The sequence below is a fragment of the Micrasema longulum genome, unplaced genomic scaffold (genome assembly GCF_059751315.1).
Source record: "Micrasema longulum isolate JH-2025_06_02 unplaced genomic scaffold, ASM5975131v1 h1tg001232l, whole genome shotgun sequence".
Classification (NCBI taxonomy): domain Eukaryota; kingdom Metazoa; phylum Arthropoda; class Insecta; order Trichoptera; family Brachycentridae; genus Micrasema; species Micrasema longulum.
In genome coordinates this window covers 90,275-114,674 of record NW_028278419.1, presented here as the reverse complement: position 1 = coordinate 114,674, position 24,400 = coordinate 90,275, and the positions used below count along the sequence as shown (strand labels likewise).

Genomic DNA, 24,400 nt, shown 5'->3' with positions numbered 1-24,400 from the left:
ATAATAAATACGTTTATTTATATTTTTATGTATCTTCAGCTTTTTCATATTTATTTTCTATCGCATATGTTCTGTAACTTAATTAATTATAAAAATAAAACTTTTATTTTATTGGTGGGTTGGAAAAAAATGCCATTTGGCAATATACATGTAACATTATATACAAAAAGTTAAATAAATATAAAAATAAAAAAAATCTTAGGCATAATTATTGTAACTTCCACTTATGAGCTAAACTTTAAAAAATACATTCTACCTAACGTCCTTTCCCTAAATGATCATGTTTTTATATCTGTCATTAAGATAAATATCCATTTATATGCTAACACCTTGATTAAGTGGAAAAAAAACTCCCCAGCTCTAAGTTTCACTGATTAATTTGTTTATTTTTGGTTCAAATTCTGTGACATTGTTAACAATATTATGTGTTTACTATAAAAGTATTATATAACTCGTCGATGGAAGGAGTGCTCTTCCAAAACTGTGGTAGTGTTCTTGTAAACAAATAAAAATGGTGTAAAACTAATAACAAAGTTTTATTTTTATAATAATTTATAATGTAATACATAATATAACATATTACAACAGACACGAAGAACCTTTTACAGAAGGAAATATAGAAGTCTAGGCATCCACAGGGCTTATGAACGCACGCTTTTTGAATTGTAAAAGGTAATGGTTACTAATGCTAAAAAGATGTGACATTTGTCACCCACTCGACAATAGTCGATTGGGCATCTCGATTGCTTCGTCATAATGCTATTCTTGAAAACCCTCCGACAATTTAATTACAAAGACGAATGAGAATGTGGCAACACTAACAAATCCGTATTTATCTATGGCTCTCCTGTCACACGTAAACTTTTATTGTTTGTTGTAAGACTTCTTCTGTTGAACATTTTGGGTATGGAATATTATGAAAAAATAAAAGAAAATGTTTTACTAAGACACTGCAACATTTATAATTATTATTTGCTTTTGACACAACACACATCTACATGTTTTAGAAATATTTCATATTTATTTAATATATTTTAAAACATATTGCATAATATCATATATCTCAAATACGTATATACAGATTGACAAGGGATAAAATAATTTTTAAATCATGTTTCTAATGAAACTTCATTTGACAATGGATTAACAATAAGTTTAGTTATATTTGTTGCACATTTGTTGATACTTTATCACCATAAAATGGATCAGTGTTGTAAACTTTAAGTTAAAATACAACAAAAATACCTACTCTTCATTCAAACATGAACACCGTGGTTTACAAGAAAGAAGTTTAACAGCTGGAGTTACGATCTCGCATTCGATTGTCAATGTCGAGTGCTTTGGATAAAATGGATTGGTTTTCGATCGACTGAATTCCTATGGGTGGTTCAAGAATGCTGTCACTCGTCAAATTACGGAAGTCGCATACAATTCTAAAGACGAATGAGTCCAGCATGAGGCTCCTGTTCGCTATTTCACCGTTTAAGTTTTAACTTCGCTTTGATTCGCACAACCCCACAAACTTTTCATCATCCATCGCCGTTCTTCATCATCCGCCGCCTCTAGACGAAATTGTGTGCCTGCAGTGTTCTTGATCACCAATTTCCCTGGCAGCGTGAGCTGATCGCCGACAAGAAAGAGGACTGAACACTAAGTAAGTCAGTGTAATTACATGTTGATTTTCTCTAGTCTGAGTACATTTCTAATAGATTGTTGGCTGTATCCACTAGCTCATATTGTTAATTTGGAGAATTAATTTATTCAGTTGAAATTAATTTTAAAAGGCAAAGGTAAAATCTATTTACACGATTCACCACTCTTTATGTAAAAAATATAAATGTAATAAAATAAACGTAAAAAACAAATATATTTTTTTCTCTCAAATCAATTAGAAGTTCAGTACTATGGGAAATAGGACATAATAAATGTTTTGTTACGAGCGGTAAAAATTAGAGCATTTTTTTATTTATTTTTTTATTTATAAATCATATAACACAAAGTATTTTACAAGTATAAGACGTTAAATTACATTCCCAGGAGTTACGACATCTCAATTCGGGACATAAATAGTATTAGCATTAAGAAAATAACATATATTGAGAACAACAAAGAAACAAAGCAAGTTTAGCACCTTTATAACTAAATATACAACAACAATATATGGGCCTAAAACCTTTTCTTACACAAGCAGAATAAATTTATTTAAAAAAACGCTTTTAAGAATTAAAAAAAGTACTGAATCTACTAAAGGAGATAAGGTCATTAACATCACATGCCATGCAGATAATGCTGCCATAGTGATGATGAGAAAATATCTTTCTCAGTTAGTAAACATCTGGATGATTTAATTGTATTGAGTAGTTTCTTGAAAATTTAAAAAAATATTTATTTTAAAATGAACTACTTTGAACGACGACATTATTTTTACGAAATCAAACGATAGAGTGTTGTAATAGATTTCCGGTAACCGGAAAGCCAACTCATCAATCACGACAACTCATTGAAGAGAACTTGTGACGTCACAGGTAGAGTAATAAAAAAATAACAAAACTTAAAAAAATCATAGCGCTGGTAATACAACTCTTGACTTAGTTTGAGTCTATAAAAAAATAAGTATTCAACAATAAAAAAAACCACTGAATTTCTACATTCTAAATTGAACGGGTGACGTGGCTTTATTGTTAATAATGAATTAATGTGTTTCAGATTCTTTGTAAAAAAGAAAGTCTGGAGGTTTTGAAATAACCAAGAGATACGAACCGTTTGTTTTACAAGGAACTAAAAACCTTTTCCAAATAAAATGAATTATATGCCCATACAGCATTATAAATATCCCCGATTTATTTTTTAAACAAAGAACACGGAATTTTTTCATTATTCCATATTCCGAATTGGAATTTATTTGAGTTTCCGTCGCCGAAAGGAACCAATAAGGACCATAAAACGGTAACGTGATCGGCTATATAAACATATTGACGCGGATTAAAAAAAAAGAAAATGAACGGTGGTCTTGAAACTCTCACACGTAAGGCTCCGGGTTCGATTATTTCTGTAATTCACCACTTGGATTGGGTCCCCTGGCCCGTTGTGGTGTATAAACAGAAAACATGGACTTGGCATTGAATTATTAATCACTAAACATACTTCAGTATATCAAAATATTTTGTCTATGTTAGCACATAGATCCTTCAAGATTTTTATCCTCCCCAAGATTATGAACCGGTCTACAAAGATTTGGAAAAGAACTAAAATAGCATATTACAACCAAAATAGAGAACATTTTTGAAAAGGAAATATGGGAGTCTAGGTATTCATAAGGGTATGAAACAAGCATGTGATAGCATAGATCGGGAGTGTCTAAACTATATAATGCTACAATTTTAAGTCCCTCTAAAACTGATCAGACTTTTCAAACCAACCATGTCAGACTCAAGATATCAGGTCAAAATAGACTAACAAACGAGAACTAATGGAAGAATTTGCAGTATCCAAGGGATTAAAACAGGGGGACGGCCTGGTCCCACCTCTTTTTAATACTGCGCTCAAACATGTCACAAAAAGAACTCTGAAAGACATTAGCTACAATATTGGTTATAAAAGTAGCCAACTTGTCGGATATGCAGATGATATCAATATTGTTGGGAGATCAATAACAGCCATCCAAAAGGTCTTTGATCCCTTGGAAACGGCTGCACGAGATGCTGGACTGCAAATTAATGTTCAAAGTTCAATTCAAAATAGACGAAGAACTAACGGGAAAATTCGCAGTATCCCAGGGATTAAAACAGGGTGACGGCCTGGCTCCACCTCTTTTTAATATTGCGCTCGAACATGTCATGAGAAGAAGTCTAAAAAACATTCACTCCAATATTTGTTATAAGAGTTGCCAACTTGTCAGATATGCGGATGACATCAACATTGTCGGGAGATCAATAAAAGCCATTAAAAAGGTATTTGATCCCTTAGAAACAGCTGCACGAGATGTGGAACTGCAAATTAATGTTGAGAAAACAAAAATTTTGACGCAGAGCAGAAACCCATGGCACAGACTAAGAGGCAGTGTCCAATACAAAGATAATTACCCCTTTGAAATGGTCGAGCAATTCATCTTCCTGGACCCAGTACAACAGTGAACAATAAGGATCCAGCAGAAATTAGAAGAAAAATCATAGCAGCCGACAAAACATATGTACTTTGCCTTGATGCCAGTGTTTAAATCTCGTAACGTCCACAGAAAAATCAAAATTTTCATATACAAAACAATTATACGTACTGTATTAGCATATGAGTGTGAGGCGCTAATACTGACAAAAAAGTACTCCGAAGAATCTGCGGACCAGTGAAAGAGAATAATCAGTGGCGTTTTCGGTATAACGAAGAACTGTATAAAATATACCAGACCCCGAGCATCTCGGCCCATATGAAGTTGCTTAGATTAAGATGGGCAGGATAAGTGTCGTAAAGTTTGAACCTTTAACCTCTGATCCGTGAGTTCGCAACGGGATTACAATCTGATTAATTATAAAGGGTACTTTTTATTTAATTAAATTTATTGTTTTAAGGAACCTGCTAATGATTATTTAGTTGTGAAACAGGAGGAACCTTCGGTCATGCTCTAGACGTGGTTAAATACGACTGCAGGCCGAGAGGCTCTACGATCTTCGGAGCCCGAAGAAGAGTGAAATGAAGAAAAGGTCTCTAAGATTTGAATTGAAAATTTGAAGATGAATAAAATGCAGCGTAGAACAACTGAATTGAAATTTAAGTGTCTAGGTTATATTAATTTTTTATTATCTTCATAGTATTTGTGTTATTGTTTCGTTTCTGGTTCTCCAAAACGGTATAAGGTAATAAATGTTGTTAAATATTTGTATAAAATAGCTCACTAACTTTTCTTTGTCTACCGGTTTCGACACGTAACCGTCTCTTCGTCAGAACACCAACTAACCAAACATTCAAAACCCACTATAGTATAAACTTTCCCCATACATAGTTGTTGCACAAAAATATAAAACTGACATGCATCTCAATAAGCAACCCGTAAGGGTTGCATGTAAATACACTAATTAGGTTATGAAAATATTTTTTATTGAGTAAGAAATAGTTGAAAAAAGTGGGAGGGGATGAAAAGAGGAGCGTGAGCTTAATAGGTATACGATTTTCCATTACAATGGAACATCGAATAATGGGCTATATTGAAAGGTTGTTTTATTATTTATCAAAGGAACATTATTTTTTAATGCTTTTCTAATGTGATATATATTATATAATTTACTTTTAACCTTTTATAAAATTTTAACTCTCGTACATTTATTAAAGTCATGATTTAAATTGATTAGGTGATTTGTGAATTCAAAGAATTTGTTATTGTGAAGACTTCTCATATGTTCTTTAACAGGAATATCACCATTTCTTGTTCCAACGTAAACTGAAGGACAAGAAAGATTAGATAGTTAAGTTGGCTTTCTACATAAGCTTGATATATTACTGTTTTTTTTTGAGGAATGTATTATTTTGTGAAACACGCAGTTTAGTTTTGTTCTCTGTAATATTTAATGTGGTTGTTCCATTTTAACTGTCTGAAAGAATAAGTCCTAGATATGTTGCGCTTTCTTGTCGCGGTAAACCTGTTAGTTTTCGGAAACAAGCACCATTATATCAACCGTAGGGCCATTCTCAATTCTACAGATAAGCTTGTTAATCTGTATGTGTCCAGAATCCGTTAGTTTTGCCATAGATTCTCCCAGTTCAGTAGATATGGATTTGTCAGGATATAGGAGACAAGGAGAGGTAGAACTTTGGAATTGATTGCAACTTAACTTAACATTGGGTTGCGGCAGAGAACGCTTAATACGGCATTTCTCATTCATATCTCGTTCCAAAAATAAAAAAGTAATTCTAATTGAATGAAATATTTTTTTATTGAAAAGTAAAACTTCTCTTAAATGTTAAAAAACACACACACATTTTAAATATACAGATAAAAGTGTGTTGCAAGTACGTTCAAATTTGAACTAGGATTTAAAAAACCTAAATGATTAAAAAATCATCATCATCATTCCTTTTCAGTACCTAATGGCGTCGTTATTATTTTCGATCTTAAACATCAAAAAAAGCCATATTTATTTATCATCATTCCCCTTCCGCACCTAATAGTGCATAGGGCACTGCATTGGTGTGCCCATTTTTTCATTTGTTTATTTTTCCACACATATATTATTTACATAGAAATATAATTACAAAAATACAATTTAGAAAAATACATCTTAAAATTAAGCTATAACATAAATTGGAAAAAATGCCCACAAAGACTTCAGCGTCTGAAAAGACTTCAGCGTCAGCGTATCCATTATTACTACATTGACTATTTCGTAGTAATAAATTAAACGTAGAGAGTGGACTCCTTAGTTTTGGAAAATTATATTTATTTCAGTGCCTAAAATATGTTTATTTGAATAGGGAATTGTTTAGTATTATTTGAATCGTATTAGTAATAAATCCGATAGTGTACTGTCAGTTCCAGGATGCAGAACTAAGTTCGCACAGAGACATCTTTACATGATGGACCAAGATCCTTCAATCTTATAACCAAGAAACTACAAAACATTAAATCACTTGTACAGTTTAAAGTTGGTTTGAGGTCTTGGATTAGCATGGAAGGAACAGATAGACACATTTATAAAATAAACAAATAAAATTGAAAATAAATCCATACTGAAAATAAATAATATTTTTGTAATATCAGCATATTATGTTAATTTGGTTTTTTTTTTCATGGTCATGTGTCATGCCATATATTTATATGCTATAAACTTTTTAATAAAGGAATAATTTTTTTATGTAAATAATATATATATGGAAAAATAAACAAATAAAAAAAAACCTTTTTCAATGATTAAAAAGTTTATAGCATATCAATATGGAATGACATGATCAGGAAAAGAAAAGAAAAACCAAATTAACATATGCTGATATTTCGAAAAGATGATTTGCAGTATGCATTTATTTTGATCATTTTTGTTTCGTGAAGGTAAGATGATCAGTCTTACGCTTCATGTATCAGTTCCGGGACTATGAAATATTTTAGTGTGAACACTTTTAGATAAATGTTTCATATTCAAAATTGCGTCTTTTTTTTAAAAAAATTACAAAATTAAATTGCAAATTTATGTAGGACAAAATGATTCATTACAAAATACTTTGATAAACATTAATTAAATGCTAAAATTTAACATAAAACTTAATGTAATTGCGAGGGTCAGCTGTAAGGATATGAGCAAAAAACATGTTTTCGTATTTTGACGGTCGTTAGTCCCATTAAGGGTGTTTAAGTTTAATGTTGTGTATTTAGATAATTTTATACTCTACTTAAGAGAGTTCAACTATTGCTGTACTTAAAGTCATCTGATATTAAAATTAACATATTACAACAGAGATGAAGAACATTTTACATCAATATCAACGGCTTACTAGGGAGTTGAATCCGGTCCTTGTCAACAAAAATTCGGACAAACTCAAAATATTGTTGATATTAAAATACTAAATAAAGATTTTTGTAAACTTAAATTCCTAGGGATTAGTTACACAAAATTTAACCAGATTAATAAATACTTAATTTTAATTACTATTTTTATATATATATTTTTTATTATCGGAAATTTATTTAATAACCCTTACGGATTATTAAATTCATTTTACAAAAAATAAATATGACTTTTTATTCATGCACCACAAAGTTAATGCTTTAAATATTAATAATATAATAGATATTTTTTATTCTAACTTTGTTGATAATAATATTTTTTACACCTTTTGAAAAGTTTGTCTGAGTCTTATGTTCAATTTTGTCTGGTAGTTAATTGTAAAATATTAGTCTCGATTGTCCTTGTCTCGTTTTGGAATGTTGTATGTGATATTGTTCTGATATTCTTGTATTATGTCCATGTTTATTACAATTTTTTTCAAGTTTTAGTTCTTTGTCTACAATGATACCAGTGTCTAACTTATGAATACATTTTAAATGTTCTAGTTGAAAAAGTTCATTAACATTTAATTATTTAGTTTTTTTCAAGAGTTCTTAAGTTGGTGTTAGATAAGAAAAGGGAGGTCATACATAAGTACAAGCTTCGACATTTTATTTTGCTGTCGTTTGTCTGTTTATATCATTTTGGTTTTCTGTTCCTCATAGTTGTAGCATATAACTTATTTAAAATTTATATTTTTTTAAAGTTTAAAGAAATATTAGCGTTCTTATAATTCACCCGAATATTTCAATTTTGGTGGCCATCTTCAACGAGTTGTAAATAACTCACTATTAGAAAACGGAAGTCAAGTTGAGGTAGAGTAGGGTTCGAACCTTGGACCTCTGATCCGCGAGGCTATAGGCTTCATAGTAAGATTTTTTCCAGTTATTGGAACAAAATTTTTCATTTTAGAAAAATATTACAAATCATTCATGTTGTAAACTAATGTCAATAAACTATAATTTGAACTATAGTCCTTAAAATGTAACATGATTAGAATGACAGTTATCAGAAAAAAGTGATGACATTACTTTATAGTAACGTCAAAGGAGTTATTTATATTGACACACGAAAAATCATTTGCATCTGACGTGTTAATTTATTTTTTTATTACAATGCTTGAAACATAAATCAACATTAATATATAAAATCAGCTTTAAAACTAAAATGAACCTAATTATTAACCACGTTTTTACAAGGTTACATCATTTTGCAAAAAAGTTAGAGATGGGACAAATCGATCAATGTAAATTGATCGAACAAAAAAATAATTCATTCGATGTTGTTCATGAAAAAAATATAAATGTCTCATTTTTTGGTGAATAATTGTGTTAAACACACTATAAAAGGCTTGTTTTTGACTTTTTTATATCAATTTTCAGAAACAGAGTTTCATGATTGCATGAAATAACTGATAAAGTCAATTTGATCGGTGATCAGTAATTTTCTATCACTAATGAAATTAGTTTGACAGCTGTCATTCTAATCAAGCTCTATCTTAAGGACTATAGTGCTTATTATCTGTCATTGACTAGTTCATGAAATCAGTTTACACAAGATGTGACATTCATAATACTGCCTATGTCAGAACTCTAATATTTGATTCGCAGATTACAAAGCCCACTAAGATGCATTTTTACAAAATTGGATTTGTAACTCCTCTACATCAATTGCTTATCTATATTATTATCATCATCTCTCCACCTGCTATCAGTCTTTGTATCGGTACTCTAAACCCAGTGTTCGTTAATATTTTTTTTACATAGTTACATGTAAAAAAATTACATAGGATGAACAATGATATATTGGAATGCAAAACCACATTATAAAAAGATAATTAATGTCAATCTTGCTAGAAATCGACCGCAACATATCTAAATCATTTTTGTTACATGATCAATCTTTCGCTCCAGGAACTATGGCATTATCTAGTGAAAAAATACATTTTTAAACCAGCATTTCATTTCAACTATGTCGGGAATCGAACCCGAGACTTATTGCATAGAAGTCCAACGCACTGATTATTAGACAACATGGCGGACAACTTTATTGATATTATATACGTAAATATAATAAGTATCGAGTCGTGGTCCTGTGGCTAGTGTCTCGAACTCACGGACTAAAGGTCCGTGGTTCGAATTTCACTCTACCCCAACTCTATTTCATTTTCTAATAGTGAGTTATTTACAACACGTTGAAAATGGCCCTCAAAATTAAATATTTGGGTAAATCATAAGAACGCATATATTTCTTTTTATTAAAAAAAAATATTAAAAAATAAAGTACAAATAATAAAAAGCAAATAATAAAGATTTTCGCTCCATATTTGTAGAATAATTACTGTCAAAATTATTATCGGTTACGAATACAGGAATCTATTTGTTTCAATTATCTAATAAATTAACATAATGTTTACCAATATTTTTATTAATTTACCATAAAATATACCGTTTTAGTAAATATGGTAATGGAGCATTGAATTATAAAAATATAAAAAATTTCAGACGCGCGTCACACATTTCAGAGGAATCTATTTAAAAAACATACACGTATCCATACAGTGACATTTCAATCGATATAAGACATTCGAAAGCGGAATCAAAGATCCTTTATCTGACATCGGGATACAAATAAAGTCACATTTTTATCGTCTAACAAAAGGAGACAAGGAAGATAACTTGCCTGTACTAGAGTCTGCACAGGAAATAGCAGCTGTCTTTTCTGCCGATCCAAAATGGAAAGATGTTTTTCCACAATTTCCTCAATTTTCTCTCCCGGTAAAGTATGATTTGCCTTCATATTTATGATTCCTCCCAAACGAAGATCGTCCAGACGCACTAGAGAACACTTGAAGGCGAACACGAGAAAAACCGTATAAAGATATGACATTTTCGGATGATATAAATTGTAGGTTGTTTCGCAATTGAAGAGGCACTTATTTGAATCAAACGGTTTATTTTTTAAACGTTGCTACGTCAATATTGACGGCGGAATTGTAAATTATATCACGCGCGGTTAACTTCTAGATGGTAATGTTGATACAAATTTAAGAGATTGGAGTAAAGTCAGAAACCCTCTATATTTGGACATCCAATTATCGGGGAATCTAACGGTACTCGTTCTACTTAAGGAAACCTCATTTAAACTAATAAAAATATATGAGTGTTCATTATTTACCTTAAAGTACCTCATTTTTCATATTACACGAGATAAAGATAGATATTACAATGTTCATATTTTAAAGTTAGAAAGAGTACAACGTAAATTCCTTAGATTCATCAATTACAAACTTAATATACCCGCTGAAAATATTGATTATGATAATTTATTATGTACACTAAATATGTCAACTCTATGTAAAAGAAGAATTATAAATGACTTATTAAATTTATATAAAATAGCGAATGGCGTATTGGACGTCCCGGAATTAACTAGTGTTATCAGCTTGAAAGTACCTCTTCGAAATACTCGGCAGCTAACGTTATTTTTTGAATCTCCTGGCAGTCACAATTATTATTACAATTCACCAATACCTAGACTACACCGGCTAGGTAACGAGTATGGTGCAGTTGATATATTTTGTCTGTCTTTATATAAATATAGGTTAAGTATTCAAAAGGTTATAAATTAATTTATGTAAAATTTCTTAATATTTTTCTTTATTTACTATTTCTTTTTCTCATGTATCTCTTTAATAATGTATAAACTTATATGTATGTATATGTATGCGTGTATGTTTTCATATGTAAATTTTAAAAATATTTTTCTATGTACCATATACCTAAGTTGGTACATTTCCTGATTTTTACCTATTATTGTATCTTTTAGCTTTTCTTATGTTATCTTTTATTTTTACCAAACTTACATACTTATGTTTCACTGCTGCACTTAAATGTAATTTTTAAAATATGTAAAAGCCCATTGGGCGTGTAAATCAATAAATAAATAAATAAATAAATAATGAGAAAAATACGGATTCTTGGTTTACAATTTTACTATGAAATTGTTATACTTAACATTTTCACTATTTTATTTGAAAGATCACTAAGAAAAAGTAAATTTTGTCAAATATCACCAGGACGCTTAACGAGTGTTTTTGACTCGACAGCTACTCACCGGCGAAAATTCTTAACTAGGATATCGTGTGGAAATGAGACCGCCTTGTACCGTACTTGAGGTCCCGAGGTCGATTCCTGGGCCCCGATTACAATAGGAAATTATCAGAGCTATCTAAACCAACATTCGTGTACGGAAATGAGTATATTTGCATGAACATTTAAAGTATCTTCGTCGGTAACCTATAATTGAACATGTTTAGAAGAAAAAATTGTACGCATATACTGCTTTTCATACAGAAAACTTAATTTTACTTTGTGAATAAAATTGAAGATAAGTTGACATATTACAACAGAGATGAAGAATATTTTAGAAGTCTTGATTATTTTTGTAACATGAAGGTGAGATGATCAGTCTTACGCTTCAGGTACCAGTTCAATGACTATGAAATATTCTAGTGTAGAAACTCCCTTTTAAATAAATATTTCATATCAACCATGTCGGGAATCGAATCCGAGACCTCTTCCATGATAGGCATTCGCGCTGACCCTTACGCCACGAGGCCGACAAAAAAAAAGAAAAAAATAGAACAAATCATTAATACACATAATTATCAATCAAATAATTCAATGTATAGAGATCGCTTCCCTATAATGTTAAACACATATTTTAAGTTTATTACGAAGTTGTCTCGTTCGTGGAATTCTAAATTACTTCATTTGAATGTGTGTACGGACGTGATGTGATCTTGATTATTATTAAACACCCCCTTGTAAGGCGGGGAGAAGCAACCCTTCATACGTGGATGTCATTATAGAGCACTTTGCACGTGGACTCGTAAACTTTATGAAACCCTTAACGGAAATAGGAAATTAAATATGATAACCTAACAATAATTGAGGATATTCATTCACTATACCTACACAGTGTACATATAAAAAAAAATGCCTGAATAACATCTATTCTCCTCTACATATGCGAGTTGTGGTACTTCACTAGTGCCTGAAATAGTAAATGTTTGAGTTTCAAGAATAGATGTCTCAAAATAATTGGAAAAAAGGTGTTCGGTGGTTTGATTTTGTTAAGAAAAAAGTAAAAAGCAAATGAACCCAGCTAATTCCGGTGACAACTGTCATCCAGCGGAGGCAGTATGGTTAATTGGCCATGTACTGCGGATGCCTCCTAAGAGCTTTAACCAGGTTCTATAAAAAGCATCAGGTTCTCGGCATCCTGGATGCCCACTGCTGACTGTTTGTCAGCAATTCATATCAGAACTATGGGACGCGAACTTTACTTGGGAGGATGCATAAGAGTTGCCAGCTGAAAGAGATTCCTAAAGGATCTTCGTGGACACCATATGCTGCAACTAGGGAGCGGACATAGAACGATGTACATAAAAATGCGTTTGTAATAAAATTACTATCTTTAAAAGTGGAAATAGGTTCCATTTTGGTCCTTATTGACGGATACTCTAGAATTAAGACATAATTCTAATTTAACAACTTCAGGCTGAGTTTGTATGAGGCTTTTTTTATTATTGGAACTTTTTTATTGCCGGCTATCAATCCGCCCTTCACTTAGGGCTAAATGGAATCCTACAGAGCCTGTTCAATTTGTCAAGGGCAGAAAAGACTTTATCATAGTCATCCCTTTCAATCTTTCATCCAACGAACCCCTGCGGTGGTGAATCAATTTTTTTTAAAGTACGCTAGTTCATCATATTTTAATTTGTTTAAGTGTTTAAATTATAGAATCGTGAATTTTTCTCTCTATTTTAGATATTTTAAAATGAATTAGTAACTCTGCTCTGAAATATCTAAGGAAACTATGCATTCCAGAAGAACTAGCTGACAGACGTCTAACGCTTAGATCAGCTACATCTACAAATTCGATGAACGCACATTTGTGGTCGCTCGCAAGCTCCATGGCGTGGAATGCTTTCCCAGCTGAGGTGCAAAACTGTGAGAGTGAAGTGATGTTTCGGAAAAAATTAAAATACCCTTTGTTCTCTAAATCATTTGAATAAATTCGTGGCATGTGATATTAAAGTAAATAGTTTTAGTTAAAATTAAATTAGTATTAAAAGAATCACTTTGTAAAGTGCCCTTGAGGTATTATATTACAAAAAATATGCTTTTCATGTTATCTATAATAAAAACATTTTTTTTGCCGCAATGATTTTTTGAATTAGAGAAATAATTGTAGAGCTGATATTTTTGCATTTAAGGCCACATAAATATTGGATAGAATTATTTATTATTATTATTTATTAATATACACGGCACGCAGTGCTTTTTACCTTCAAAAGATACATATTAAAAATAATATAAACATTTCAATATAATGTGAAAAACTAAAAACTAAAATGAAAAGTATTATTTTACATAAATACCATATATAACACAGCAGTTTTGTATAAAGAACATATATAGATATAAAAAATAATTAAACAATGTGTGCAGATAAAATTTAAAAAAGAATATATATGTATTTTTCTTTAAAAGGTACAAAATATAAGTATATTAAATACAATTTAATTCTTTTGTCTCAAAAAAAAAAATAGTAATAATAATGACAATTAAAGTAATTTAAAAAATAAGTATACACGTAAATATAGTACAGAATAGTACCCATACAAAAGTAAACATAGAAGAACTATAATCTAAAAAATGTAAATTACCGTTCATCATCTTTGAAATGATTAAAGAGGGTTGATTTATATAAGCTATACTTTATGTCAAAAATATCAGCAACGTCGGAATAGTTATTGCCGAGAACATGGAGTCGATTCAGAATAGCATTATACGAGTATACGGTTAGTATAATTGTGCCGTAAAGTATGTAAATACTAAATACCATAAATATTAAAAGCAATAAATTTGTTGAGAAACATAAAAAGACGTTATTTAATATTTGCGTTAGCCTTTAAAAGCGTGTGTCCTAACAGTACGTTAGTTTTTTTTGTGCTACTATACTAGCGAAGGTGTATTGTAGTATTGTATGATTTGCAGGTTATTATGTAGACATAGAAAAGTCTGTAAGTAGTTATATTTCCCAATTTTTTTTTGTTAATAATTATTTCAACAATATTTTGAGTTTATCCAAATTTTTGGAGAGATAGTAGTGTTGTAGTGTAGTGTTGATAAATCTACCTGGTCCATGAAGAAGTATACAAATTGAAAAATATATAATTCGGGCATTGCCTAGTATGTTGGTGAAATAATTCAATTACATGAATCTCACCCGCTTTAATAAAGGTTTCAGCTCTTTAACTTCACAAACATCAACAGACGAAAGAATTTAAGGAATAAAGATGGTCAAATATGGGAAGAATGGTGAATGTTACACAGAGTGTAAAGTGGCCACTTAAACCAGCCAATGACAGGTCATTAGTCCTGTAGATGCCTAGACATCTACATTCCCTTCTCTAATATGTTCTTCATCTCTGTTGTAATATGTTAGTTCACGTTTGACAGGTTTTTATGTTTTTTTGCATAAATAAAAAAACAGTCAACATCTTTAAACATTTAATTATTTAAGATGATCCTACAAAACATTTATAAATAAAATGATCCGAAAAATTCAGTGCGAAAAATAAAAAAAAAGCCATAAACCTTTAACCCACAACTTTAGCATTATCATGCAAGACAAAATAATAGAAGATATATTTTTTTTCAATTGACGTAAGGTATTGTATACTAATCCTTTTGAATAAGACTGATCATCTTCATGTAACAAAAATAATCAAGATACACTGCGATTGGTGTACCAATGCAGTGCCCTATGCACCATTAGGTGCGGGAAGGGAGTAATGATGATATTCAGGTAGTGCCAGAGACAGTACGGCACAAAGCTTTTGACTATATCTTTAACAAATCTCTTAAATTCTTTGGATTTATTAATAGAACTACATCCGATTTGAAAACATTCTTCTTCTTCTTTGCAGTCTCAATCCTAAGGATTGGTTTGCAGCAAAGTCCTGCATCTCGTCCTCCATTGGTCTTTATTTTCTGCAGCCCTCTTCAGCTCGACATAAGAGGCGCAGTTAAAATCTTCGCACACATGCTCTAAATATTCCCGTCGGGCAATAGACCCTCATGGCGCATAATGTGGCCGATCCATCGGGCTCGCCTCTCTGAGATGTTTTTGATTAGGTGCCTACCTTCTTCGATTCTATTGAGAACCTCGTCATTAGTGATGTGGTCTCTCCAGCAAATTCCTAATATTTTTCTGTAGCACCACATCTCGAAGGCCTCTAGTCTTTTTTTATCTCTTTTGGTAAGGCACCATGTCTCACAACCGTACATCAATATGCTCCATACATATGTCTTGGCAAGTTGCTTGCGGAGTTTTAGTTTGATATTATTTGACTCAAAAATCTTTGATTTTTTGTTAAACGCAAGCCTCGCTTGGTGTATGCAGCAGTCGACTTCTCTTTTTGTTCTGCCATCCCAGGTGATTCTGCTTCCAAGGTACACAAACTCTTTCGCGTTTTTCAGAGTTGCTCTTGACATTACTATATTTATTTGTTGTTCATTACGGGCCAGAGCCATTACTTTGGTTTTGCTCCTGTTTATTTCCATATTATATTTAATACATTTTCCATGGAGGTCAGAGCCTCAGTGAGTTCTTCTTCACATTTAGAAATCAAGGCGATGTCATCGGCAAACCTTATCATGTCTATCTTTTTTCCATGTATTTTAACACCCTCTCTGTGACTCATTTTTTTCCCTGATTTTATCGATTGCGCACTGTATATATCCATTAAATAATACTGGAGACAACGAACATCCCTATCTGACTCCTTGTCTTATTTTGGCTTCTTCTTTGAAAATATATTAACTCTAAAAACGCTTAAGTGGTCATTGGTTCATCCCATTCTTGAATACGCCTCCGTAATATTGTCTCCTTCATATGATACTTATATAAATCGTATTGAATCAGTTCAGCATAAATTTAAAAGAAAAATTGCGTGCAAACTAGGAATCACAAGAGATCACTATCACTATACCGACATGGAACTTTTCCTGAATATATCCAGTCTCTCACAACGTCGATTTAATGCAGATTTAATTTGCATGTTTGAAATACTTAATAGTTTATTTGATGTCCCGACTATTCTCCAACAAATATCTCTTAACGTTCCTTCACGTAGACTCAGAAATAATGAAATTCTGTTCCTCGGTCATCATAAGACTAATTATGGTTTCCATGCACCCATGTATACCGAGAATGATTAGATTGGAAAATAAAAACCAAGATCTAAATTACTTTGATTGTAAATTGAGTTTTTTTACAAATAGACTGAAGAAATATTCCCAATAAATTGACTGTATATTTGTAAAATTACACTGGATTCACTAATGCCTTTCTAATGTACTAACTTGTCTTTACTCTTCTTTGTTGTATTGCTTCTATTATTTGTAACTGTATTATTAATGTTTTTCGTTGAATGATTTGTTTAAATTTTTGTCCGTAAATTTGTTAAATAAAATAAAACAGCTAATTATAATGTAATAACTTAATTCAATAACATCGAAGGTAATAAATAAAAGTATTTTTCCGTTCGAGTTTTAACAGACATATTATCCTGATATAGTGTGTAAGATAGGACTTTATAAATAACAACGTTATTTCACGTGATCTTTCTCTTTATTCACTTGCAATTTAATCCTTTTGACTTCGGACTTAAAGGAAGCTGGTCGCTAAGTCAGTCGTAAATAAAACTAAGCCCTCCCTTCATTTTTCCTAAGTTCCCTGGCTTTAGGGGTGCGGAAATAAATTGACTAGAATTTGTATACGTGCGGACAAGCTTTTGGGGAGAATTACTTTTTAAACTACTAATAATTTATTAAGCACAATATAAATAAGAAAAAATATAACATAGTTAGACGATACGTGATATTTTTTTTCGTTTTTTATTCCGCTTGTTAATATAACTTCTACTTTCTCAGCCTTTATCTCTGCACTGCAGGATAAAGGCCTATTCCATACCCTTAAATTTTTATCTTTTGCTTTTTGAAAAAAGGTTTCAAATTTTTTCAAAGTATTTTCAGGCGTTGCCTAGTAAGTAAAATAATTCAGTCAGATGAATTTCACCCCAACAACGATTTCAGCTCTGTCATATCACAAAAGTCAGCCGAGGAAAAGTTGAGAAATTGTGGATCTTATACCATAGGCAGAATAGTGGCCACTTAAACTAGCAAATGATAAAATAAATAACACAACATTGTTTTTAACCACCAATTTTTTTTTCCACCTACCGGTTTCATAGCGAACAAGGTTCTTCGTCAAGGTTTACGTAACTAATGAATTATTTCATATTTTATTTTATCCATGTTTACTAAATACGTGGAGCTTAAAAATCAAGTTTTTTTTTCCTCAAAAGGGATAATTTGAGATGAATACTTTTGAAACTAGACAGGAGTGGACTAAAAGAAATATTGTTTATTTGGTTATTAATTATTTATTTCTTATTTTGAATCATTTTTTTTACTTCTAAGATTTCCAAGTTGTCTTATTTTAATAATTTATTTTTAACATGAAGTACTTTTAATCCAGTTTATTTATTGAAATAACGATTATTTTCTATTAGACGGTTTACGAATTCAGAAAAAAAAATATTATTCAGGCACCTTAAGTGCTTTTATACTCTAGTATTGAAGTTTCTTTTAGTTTTCCCAATGTAGATAAAATCGCAATCATTACAATTTAATTGGTATATGCCAGATTTATTATATGTATGGACTTTGTCCTTGTGATTTTTTAGCAATGTTTATATCTAAATATTAGAAAATATACGAAAATTAAATGACTTGCTTTTTTTATTAAAAATAATAACATCAATGTTCGATTGTTGTGAATTCATCAATTTGATTAATGTGCGAGTGCCTAGTCGAGTTACCCGATGTAATACTCTGTTCTACTACGGTCCTTCATCGACCAATTACAGCGCGAATTCACCAGTAGTGCGGATGCATGTACTTGCGAACCAATATACTAACAACATCGATGTCTTTAACGTGAGAACGATTCCTGTAAATTTTAAATATCAATGTATATGTTTTATATAAAAAAGAACTCAATTTTCTGTTTATATTGTATTTTATAACATAATGTACCTAGCTGCTTTAAACTTCATTTTTCTTTAATATGTTTGTATTTTATTTGTTTATTTATTTTACTTTTTATTTCACTTTATTTTTATTACTTTTTTTTAATATCTAGCTTATTTATTATTTTTTTCTTAAACTAACTATACTTCTTAACACAGCCCTACATTTTATTTCTTTATATAGTATTTTTTAAATTTATGTTGTTTGTTTATACACTCATCTTTTTTTTTTTTATTATTTTTATTTTAATGCCAACTATACTTTTTAACACTGTTCCTATATTTTATTTCTTTACTTTTTTTCTCTGTATTTTTTCTAATTTATGTTGTTTATATACTCATCTTCTTTTTTATACCAATTTTACTTTTAAAAACTGTTCTATTCCTTATTTTTTGTTTTATAGAGTCTTTATTCAGTAAAATATACATATTATTACAATATTAATACATTATAAAGAAAACAAACTATTAAGATATATTTTGTCCCGATAAACTATTCAATAATAGTTTGTCATCGGGTGCTCAGACATTAGTTTTAATTAATAATCAAATAAGAAGAGTACAGACATAATACTGTATACGTATAAAATAATAAACATAAAAAATAGTTAAAAGATTTTTTTTTTTAAAATAAGAAAATAGAGTCAAATAATGCAATTAAAATTAAAGAATAGTAATTTACTTAAATATATTTTAAATATAAGAAAAAAAAATAAAAGACACAAATATAAATTGCTTTATATTGTATTTTAAAAATTTTATGTTGTTTATATACTCATGTTTTATATAACTTCCATGTATGTTAAACCCATATGGGCGTAAACATAAAAAAATAAACAAATTATATATATTATTAGTTGTGTAAAATGCAGGTTTAATGTTTGATGGAAAGTTTATTTATTTTATCATAATGAATAACCACAAAGTTAGTCCTTCAAATATAAAGCAACTAATACTTCATAAGTCCTTTCTTCTTAGTCCTTTGCTCTCGGCAGAGCAGTCATGGTCACATTGGCAGGAGGGAAGCACGTCGTTAAAATCTGCCTCCATCCGCTTCTATCTTCAGCGCTTCTGGAGGCCACCTGAAGAGGGACGGCCGTCGCTTCTATCACCAAGTCTGTCCATCTGGTAGACCTTCTTCCACGAGATCTAGTTCTCTCTACTCATCCGTGTACCACAAATCCTTCCATTTTGTCTCTTCACCCTTTAAATGACTCTTTATTTTAATTGTGATTACTCCCCGGGAAGTAAAATTTTGCCAACACTTGGACACACTCAAAATGTTGTTGATAAATCATATCATTGGAATTTTCATTATATCTTGTTCTTGTTCAAAAGTTGTATAGTATTGCATAATCTGTTACGAAGGTAATTAAATTTGTGCTGTTAGGTGAATGTTTTAAAAACGAATAAATATATGCGCTGTATGCAGAACATAAACTATTATTAATTGAACAAATTTGTTTGAGCATCGATTTTTGTTTATTAAAAATCAAAGTAATGAAAAAATCATTATTATATTTGTATTTTTTGTAGATAAATCTTTTCCAGAACAGCTGAATGTTGTTTTTGTTTTGTGTTATTCTGATTGGGTTTGAAGTTTTTCATATCTTCGTACTGTTTTGGAATATAAATGAAAGTGGGCGGTCCATGAGGGCTGGGACGGGAAATCCTTCAAGTAAATATATATGTGCTGTGTATAAATAGGAGAATGTCCTTTATATGTAAAGCTCTTTGAGTGAGTGCTGTGTTTAGGAACTAAGAAGGACTATTATTCAAGTTAAAATAAAGCAGTAGCAAGGCCGAGGTTAAAAAGTATACAATAAAACCTTTTTTTTTATTGATAGTTTTTATTCAAGAAAATATACCTGTTGAAACTACACTATTTTACATAATTAAACGAAAAATATTTAAACAGTATAATGTTTGAAAAACAAACATGGTAACTATTCATTATAATAAAATAAATATAAAACAACTTAATTTTAACCAGTTTTTTTTTCTACTGACCGGTTTCAAAGCCACACAAGCTTTTTTATCAAGGCATAATTAAGTAACAATTTTTTCATGCTTTATTTTAACAGCGTTTACTATAAATATAATCTATCTTGATAAAAAGCTTGTGTAACTTTGAAATGTATTTATTTATTTTATTTATTAGTGTGTACACGGCAAAAATGCCTTATATAAACATAAACATAAATACATTCGACATAACAGTGTTCTATTACAAAATTATGAAATAATATAATAACAATATATCTATACATACTCGTATTAAAAATGAACACATAGTAGGGCCTGCCATCGAATTATATGTATTCAATAAATTACACTGCAACAAAACGACGGCAGTTGAAAGTTTGAACTATATAAAGAACTAGCGGACCCGAAAGACGTTGTCCTGCCCGAACTTTGGCTTGCCTGCATTAGCTTAAATTTAAAAAAATAGATAAGTAGGTACCTAGAGACTTGTTTATGATTGAATTCCAAAACTAAAAATTATAAATATTTATATATTGAATTTAAGGTACATGTTTATGGTTGAATTCCAAAATATAAAATAATTCATTATCAAATATGGAATTCTTTTCGCAAATGTCAGACTCAGCTCTTCTCACTAACAAGGGTACACTTTATTCATAAATACGATTTTCAAAAATGTATTGAATGTCAGTTAATATTATTTGAGTATTACCAAAAATCCAGTAAAGGAAATAATGGGAAGAAATTATAAGGAATGTAAGGAAATAATCTGATTGGGATCCATAAAAAGTGAATGTGTTTGTAAACATTCAAAAACAAACTTTTTTTAAACACAAAACAACAACATCCTTTTATTTTTTTAATATGCATTCTCGTTTTGTATATGAAAAAATATTTATGCTTCTAACTTTTTTTTTTACATATTTGATTGAAAATTAATCTACAAACACGCGCAGCGTAAAGATTTACATTTCACTGAAAACCGCACGTAAATAGGTTAAGCCGTTTAAGAGGAGTTTAGTGACATCACATGTACAGATAAATTATATTTATAAAGATAAATATACCATATATTAAAATAAAAGAAATATGGACAAAACAAGGAGAGCGTGGGAAGGAAAAAAGAAAATGGATAAAGAGTGGTGAAGGATGATTGAAGGAAAGTAGGAGTGGAAAATTGCATTTGGTTTCATGATTAATAGAAAGAAACGAGACAAAACGTCTATTCTGTTATTCTAAATTAAGACTATTAGTTCTCTTCTAAACCTATTATATGGAGTGTTAAATATAATATCATGACCATTAAAATTCTTGTTAAATGCTTTACATATACAAGGTATCGTAGAATGTTTCCGATGATTAGTTTTAATAATACGAATATAGAAAATATCGGAGAGTCTAGTTGTTCTGGAACGTTGATGTAAAAAAAAGTATATTTATATATATACTAGCGGACCCGACAGACGTTGTCCTGCCCAAACGTTGGCAAAATACTTTTCATTGATAAGTAGGTACCTAGGTAATTGTTTGTGATTGAATTCCAAAACTAAAAATTGTTTATATTGAATTCAAGTAGGTACCTAGGTACTTGTTTATGATTGAATTCCAAAACATAAAATAAATATTTTTTCAAATATGGCATTCTTTTTGCAAACGTCAAACTCCGGTCGTCTCACCAAAAAAAGGGTGGACTTATGTCGGAATACGATTTGAAAAAATGTATTGAATTTAACAATATTTAAGTGTTACCAAGACAGGCGCCGTGGCGCAGTTGGTTAGACGGTTAACTGTGAAACTGGCGTCGCGGGTTCGATTCCCGCCAGTTGCATGAAAAAAATCCCAGAAAGGTTTTTTTCTCGGGTGTTGTAGTGTATTTTTCGTTACCTCCTTCCATATCCCCTATATCCCACCTGATGACAAGCCTCAAATAGAGGCTTAGCGGGTTATTCCTTAAAAAAAAAAACACTAAAAATAAATAAATGGGTGGAAATTATAAGGAATTTAAGGAAAGAATCTGATTGAGATCCACGAAAAACAAATGCTGTTTGTAAACATTCAAAAACAAACTTTTTTATACACAAAAAAAATTATACGTGTATGGCTGACGGGTGCTGTTTTCAGAAGACGGCAAAGACACAAAATACTTGGCTCGGACACAAGTAAGTATTATTGAAACGACAGACGGCAATACACTAGAAGATTTACTCAACCAATTAGAGGCAAGCACTCGGGAGTTCGCTGCCATATTCTGATACTGTGTGGGTATCTTATTTTTCTTTCTCATTTCCTGGTGGCTGCGTGTCCCAAATGTGCCGTGTACACGGGGCGAGATTTGACACGTTCGGTTGAACCAATATAAGCCTTATTAACACAGCGGCCAAGCGTATTGGGAGATTTTTCGAATATGTTCAGGTATGTAGTACTATTTTTACAATTTCATTTTATTAGAATGTGTAAAAAAAACAATCAAAATTTACCTTAAAAATGTATTGAATTGTTAATTTAAACATCTGCATTATTTTGTATCCAAATAGATAAAAAAAACAGTTTTTTGTGAGAAATAATTGAGTCTTTTTTCAAAAATCAAAAAATAATTTATGAAGCCTATATCAAATCTTAAATATGTTATATGCTACAACTATGGGAAACGGGTAACCAAAATGACATAAACAGACAAACGACAGCAAAATAAAATGTTGAAGCTTGTAAATATGGCCTCCTTATCTAACACCAACTAAAGAACTTTTTAAAAAATCTAAACAATTAGATATTAATGAACTTTTTTTAATATTTTCAATTTCATATTCGAGGTAGTTTATTTGTTTTTTTTAATGAAAATACGTGGTAGGCAACATTTTTGAAGAGGTATTTAAGCATTGTTTTTCTGTCACTCTCTCGCTGATACCTCCCTGATACAGTGCGATAAAGACAAATACACGACTGAATGATTTTGGCCAGTTGAAATCGGCAAAATTGACGTTTTGCTGTACCGTTTTCCGCACCTCAAAACAGATTTTAATGTTTTTTTTTTTAGAAAGAGTATCAGAATATATTTTTTTATGTCGATACATTTTCCACTTTTCAAAATTATTTATCATATTTGGATACATTAACGGCTGTTATGAAGAAGTAATTAAATACATTATTGCTTTCAAACCATTGGACGTACAATAGGGATATTTCACGAATAGCGAATAGCGATAAAAATAAATTAAATAAATTAAATAAATTTATAAATAAATAATTGTATTGTTTTAAATCAATATGGATATTGTAAAGAAATGTTTTCATACATAACTTTAAAACATAAACTATTAAAAAAACTGTCCATAGAAAAACGTGACATATTTGACATTGATAATTGTGACGTCAAGATTCGTGACGATGTACTATAAAAATTCAAACGGTTACAAACAAAGTTCTAAATTAACATAAATTGTGACGCGTTAAGGGCGTGGCCAATGAGACGTTGAAATGAAAAAAAAATGCTAGTAATTATAGCAAAAATATTACTGACCAGTTTCACAGACCCTTGTAATTAAAATGATTTTTTTTATTCATTCTCGAACTGACTTCCATTATAATCAGACGTGACGTATTGCTACACAGTGATATGCCATCGTGTGCGATAAAAAATGCATTAATTAGAATTTAAAAAATGCATTCGTTTCTAATTCATGAACTTATCATGGCTTTTTCGGATGTGCCTGTGTTAGGCCAT

At 30.6% G+C, this 24,400-nt stretch overlaps 2 protein-coding genes across 3 annotated transcripts in view; both read left to right on the top strand.

Moving 5' to 3' along the window:
- The first annotated feature begins 852 nt into the window (after nt 1-852).
- The window catches only part of LOC148276360 (uncharacterized), a 57,689-nt gene continuing 34,141 nt past the window's right edge, over nt 853-24,400 (top strand). Inside the window, exons 1-2 of one of the 2 annotated variants that reach the window (XM_088234373.1) lie at nt 22,360-22,398; nt 22,801-23,091. In XM_088234373.1, coding sequence (XP_088090499.1) covers nt 23,084-23,091 — 8 coding nt within the window. In that variant the 5' untranslated portion in view covers nt 22,360-22,398; nt 22,801-23,083. Of the gene's footprint in view, nt 1,655-22,359; nt 22,399-22,800; nt 23,092-24,400 lie in introns of those variants that run through there. The other variant, XM_088234375.1, reaches the window with a different exon arrangement.
- LOC148276362 (uncharacterized) lies at nt 3,699-4,133 on the top strand. The gene has a single exon (XM_088234369.1). The coding sequence runs from the start codon at nt 3,699-3,701 to the stop codon at nt 4,131-4,133; it is 435 nt and encodes a 144-aa protein (XP_088090495.1).